The sequence below is a fragment of the Podarcis vaucheri genome (assembly GCF_965113315.1).
Source record: "Podarcis vaucheri genome assembly, chromosome: 16".
Classification (NCBI taxonomy): Eukaryota; Metazoa; Chordata; class Lepidosauria; order Squamata; family Lacertidae; genus Podarcis; species Podarcis vaucheri.
This window is the reverse complement of record NC_138754.1, coordinates 24,999,823-25,005,201: the sequence shown is the minus strand read 5'-3', so window position 1 is coordinate 25,005,201 and position 5,379 is coordinate 24,999,823. Positions and strand designations below refer to the sequence as shown.

Sequence of the window (5,379 nt, the reverse complement as noted above, 5' to 3'; positions counted from 1 at the left end):
TCTATATGCAAAGCAAGTGTTCTACACATTGTGCTATGGTCTCCTTCCTGTAAAAATAATGTAAGATTCTAGTCCTCATTGTTCAGAATAAAAGACTGAAATAAATAGGAACACGGGCATGTGATGAGTCAGATTAGTATTGTCTCATTCACGATTCCAGGCAGGGAGTTTATCTTAGCCCTACCCGGAGATTCCACTGGGGATCTGCTGCAACCTTCTGCACGCAAAGCAAATGCTCTATCACTGAGCTACAGCCCTTTCCAGAAATGCACGCTGCACATGTTCAAAGGTATTACAGTGATGACTACCACAAAGAGAGCATGTGCAACATAATAGTGATTGCATCTGACAAAGCCATAAAAATCACTATCTCTCTGAGACTACCCTACCTTAGAGGATTGTTGTGAGAAAGAAAAGGGGAGGGGGAAACCATGTACATTATCATGAGCTCATAGCTGGAAAGATGGGGTATAGATGTTCCAAAGGGATAAAACTCACAAAGTGGCTCCCCGGACCCTCAGCCCAGTCCGCAACAGCAGCTGAGCTCACATGCATCGAGGGTTTCTCACTGCTCCTGGCCCGTACCTCCCCAGTTTCCTTGTTTTAAAAAAATGTTTTAATCAGATGCAGAGGGCTCTGAATTTGACCAAAGCAGGATCGCTAGGGAGGGAGGGGTTTTCTTGGACACACACACACACAACGCCCAGCAAGGACCAAGAGACTAGCTCATTTCTTTCTTTGTTTTTAAATTGTTTTGTCTTTGTTTCATTTTGTATTTTGCATTTTGATGTTGTGAACTGCCCTGTGATCTTTGGTACGCAAGGGCGATATACAAATTTAGCGAATAATATTAATAATATTTTGAAGTCTCTCTGTAATCAAAGGGACGCATAGCACGCGATGGATTTAAACTACCGTAAGTACGCTTGAAAATTCGGGTTTTCGTTTGAAAAATCCCTAAGGTGCAAAGCTATCTGGATTGAAATATTTCCTTTTCACGTAGCCTGAAATGGGTTCGGGTTGCTGCTGTGTGTATGTTTTAATGACCTCCCACCAGCACCTTTCTCTGAACATCAGCCCAGAGTATCTCTTTCGGTCCGACAAACTCTCGCTCACTCATTCCTTGTCAAGCGCAGCTCAGTCACTCTCGGTTACTACGCGCAAGGTTTTAGGCAAGAAGGAGAAAAAAAGAACCAGGTTGGGTTTTTTTCCTGAGGAAACAACAACAAAAAGTATTTATTGATTACAAAGGTCAGAAGGGGAGTCACCCGCCAGAGGGACCTGCCCAATCCGGGGGGATTCTCGGGTCTTGGCGGTGATGAAGAACTGTCCGACCTACTCGGATAGCACCAAAGCGCCAGTGTCCGGCATAGAAGAAGGGGGGGGGGAGAGAGAAAGAGACAGGGAAGGGGCGACATGGCAGTGTCCTGAATCGCCCCAGCCCGTCGGGCGAGAAAGACGCGATGCCCAAGTGCTGGAGAGGGGCGCCTCGCCGTCGGAAGTCCCAGGTTGCGCGCAGGCGCCTCTTCCAAAAGCGCGCTTTTCGCTTTGCTGCCTGCCGGCTCGTGGAGCTGAAAGCCGCCCTTGCCGCCGCCATCAGGCGGGACTGAAGAGCTCGGAGGAGCCGTCTGAGCGGCTGCCTCGCTCTCCTCCTCCTCGCCTCTTTCTTCACACCTTGGTGCCCAAGGAGGGCAGCTCAGACTTCTGGGTCTGCCCGCTGAGGGTGGAGGAGACGGAGCCGGCCTGGGCGCGCAGGGCCCGGCGCAGGCCGAGCAGGAGGAGACACTGGGCGCGGAAGCGGCTGTCGAAGAAGGCGTAGAGGAAAGGGTTGAGGCAGCTGTTGATGTAAGCCAGGCAGGTGGCGTAGGGGTGCAGGCGAGGGATGAGTTCGAGCCAGGAGCAGGGCAGGTGCAGCACCCCCACCCAGTAGAGCACGTAGAGGTTCTTGAGCAGGTGGAAAGGGAACCAGCAGGCGGCGAAGACGGCCACCAGGGTGACGATGATGCGCAGCAGGCGGCGGCGCTGGCGGCCCTCCTCCTTGCGCACGTGCTGCTGGAAGTGGCGGCTGACGGTGGCGCCGATGCAGCAGTAGCACAGCGTCATGAGCAGCAGCGGCAGCACGAAGCCCAGCGCCGTCGTGGAAAGGCTCAGAGCCGCCATCCAGTATTCTTTTTCCCGCGGGCTGGACGCCACGCTGCTGAAATCCATGTCGCACTCGACGGCGGCCTCAGCAGCCGTAGCTGCATCAGCGGCAGCGGCATCAGCAGCAGAGGCGTTGCCGTCGGTCTGCTGGGGTGGAAGGCGCGTACGCGTGTTGCGCAGCAAGAGCGCGGGCAGCGCCAAGAGCCCGGCCAGCAGCCAAACGGCGACCAGGGAGAGCAGCGTGGAGGTGCGCGGGCGCGCCGAGGCGGGCCGCCCGACGGAGCGCGGCAGGGCGTGCACGATGGCCAGGTAGCGCTCGAAGCTGAGGCAGCCCAGGCAGAAGGCGGACGCGAACATGTTGAGCAGCACCAGGTAGCTGCTCAGCTTGCACAGCGCCGAGCCGAAGGGCCAGTGGAAGCGCAGCGCCGTGTAGGCGGCCCAGAGGGGCAGCGTCACCACGAAAGCAAGGTCGGCGAGCGCCAGGTTGCCGATGTACGTGTCCGCCGAGCGCCGCTTCGCGGGCGGACCGCGCCACACGGTGAAGATCACCAGGCCGTTCCCCGACAGGCCCAGAACGAAGACCAGCATGTAGAGGACGGGCAGCAGCGAGAAGGAGACCTCCCAGTCCGTCTCGGCCTCTTCCCAGGCGCACTGCAGCTCCAGGAAGCTGTCGTTCCAGGCCCCCGACGGCTCCTCATACTCGTACTGGTCCCCCGCCAGCGGATAGTCGAGAGGCTGCTGGTGGCGCTCCATGGCGCAGGCAGCCCACCAACCGGACAGCAGGCGCGAAGGGTCTTGTCTTCCGACGGCTGACACCAGCGGCTTTCTCCTCCGACAGCTGTCCTCTGGCTAGGGGAAGCTATTAAAGAGCGGCGGGGTGGGCGGAGGAGGAGGGGGGTGGCTTGAGGAGACACCGCCCTCTCGCTGCGCGCCTGCCGGGACAGAGCCAGCCCCTCCCGTCGGGGTTTGAGCGGGGTTTGAGTGGGTAGACGGAGCCAGTCTGGGATTTTGCGATGAGTTTTTGCTTGCCTGCTTCGCCAGGGACGGCCAGCAGATCAGCCCCAGCGAAAGGATTTGCTGGGATGGACGGCAGCCGTCCATCAGAGCCTCTTCTCCCAGATGACAGGTCCTTTATAGGGGAGAATGCCCCTATCCATTACTGTTGCAGGAAGCTACCTTACAGCGAGTCAGGCAGATTAGTCTATCTAGTATTTTGTAAGCCGTGACTGGCTTTGGGTTTCAGGTGAGCGGTCTTTACGGCCCTACCTGGGGGTGCCCAGGACTGAGCCCCTGAACCGTTTCTATGCAAGGCAGGTGTTCTGACCCTGAGCTACAGCTTCCCCTAAAAATGAAGCAAGATCCCACAGTCACCATAGGATTAAAGGCTGGTTTAAATAAGAACTTAGGAAACTGCCTTCGAACAAGTCAAACTGCTGGTCCATCTAGCTCAGTATTGTTGGCACTGACTGGCAGCAGCTATCCAACAGGGAGTCTCTCTCCCAGCGCTACTTAGAGACCTGAGGGATAAGGTACCCCCCCCTCAATGTTCCGATGGCAATTTATGGGACAAACCTTCATTCCGGCTGCTTTGAAATAGGTGCGTACTCTTGGACACAATTCACATTCATTTCAGCAAGAAAGCCTTCCTGGATCCTAACCCTTGTCCATTAGTGAAGGGGGGGGTCTGCTTGGGGAGGTTCTACATTGTGCACCTGGGCGCTGAACTGCCTCGTTGCCATTGCTGCCCCCTCCCCCTTCCCAAAAGAAAGAAGACGATTCAGCGTCGGAATAAGAGAAGCTGCTGTTCATGTGGGAATATTCCAGACCGGATGCTTTGCCAGGGGAGCGCAATGGGTGCTCAGAGCCTCCTGCTTCCCATGAGAACCACCACCAGAGATTGCAAACCCTTCTCTTTCTCTTGCAAAAAAGTAGCATTATGAATGCTTTTCATCAGCATCATGAGGATGCGCTCACAGCGATGCACAGCTGCGGGCTTCAGAATTGTGTGCAGGCACATGGGCACACCAGAGGGGAGTATTGGGGGTGCTCCTCCCCAATGCCCATTGCTATGCTCATCACCCCAGATGGATAGGGTGACAGGGAGGGAGGGGGTGTCTCTGCAATCCTATCCAGATGTTGCTCTCTCTTTTGACAGAGAGTCAAGAGCTTCCCAAACTCAGATTATGGATAGCGGTACATGCACAATAAGGGTCTGTTTGCACCATTCCAGTTTGCATTTTGAGCTACATGGGAATACAGGAAGCTGTTTATACTGAGTCAGACAACTGGTCCGTCTAGTTCTGTACTGTCTACACTGACTGGCAGCAGCTCTCCAGGGTTTCAGGCAGGGGACATTCCCAATTTATACTCCCCCCCCACTCTCATGGGTTCCCAAGCAGCAAAGAGATACACAATTTAAAAACAAAGTTGGGGGAAAGAATCTAAAACAGATTTAAACATTCTTAGAAAAGATTAAAATTAAAAGCAATTGCCATTAAAAGCATCCTTCTAGCCAATGATCTTGAGGTATTCTTCAGCTACCAAATGCACTTGGATAAACAGGAATGTTCTCAAATTCCTCCTGAGAATGGAGGCAGGCAGGCACATCTCACTAGTCTGAGCAGTTTACAAGTGCAAAACCCATTCTAAAAATTAAAATGCTCCATGAAACAACCGCATGATAAAAGGATAGCAATTAAACCAGTTACAACAGCAATTAAAATTGTTGTTGTTACAGTTTATTTATGTACTGCTTTCGGGCCAAAAAGCCCCCAAAGCAGTGAATAGCATATGAAAACATCAACAAATACCACCCCCCCAAAAAAATACTAAAGAAAATGAAATGGTACAAAATGGTTATAGAGACTTCTACCCCCAATCTTTCCTTGTCAGACTAACCTGATCTCATTTTTTGACAGAATTACAAGCCTGGTAGATGAAGGGAACGCAGTGGATGTAGCCTACCTTGATTTCAGCAAGGCATTTGACAAAGTGCCCCACGATATTCTTGTAAAGAAGCTGGTAAAATGCGGTCTTGACTATGCTACCACTCAGTGGATTTGTAACTGGCTGACTGACTGAACCCAAAGGGTGCTCATCAATGGTTCCTCTTCATCCTGGAGAAGAGTGACTAGTGGGGTGCCACAGGGTTCTGTCTTGGGCCTGGTATTATTCAACATCTTTATCAACGACTTGGATGATGGACTCAAGGGCATCCTGATCAAATTTGCAGATGAC

The 5,379-nt window shown here is 53.1% G+C and overlaps 1 protein-coding gene across 1 annotated transcript; it reads right to left on the bottom strand.

Annotated features, from left to right (window-relative positions):
- Window positions 1-1,200: 1,200 nt before the first annotated feature.
- On the bottom strand, window positions 1,201-3,020 carry LOC309521318 (apelin receptor-like). Its single transcript, XM_082203685.1, has one exon. It carries the CDS (start codon window positions 2,893-2,895, stop codon window positions 1,669-1,671), a length of 1,227 nt encoding a protein of 408 aa, XP_082059811.1. The 5' UTR covers window positions 2,896-3,020; the 3' UTR covers window positions 1,201-1,668.
- Between the last annotated feature and the right edge of the window lie 2,359 nt (window positions 3,021-5,379).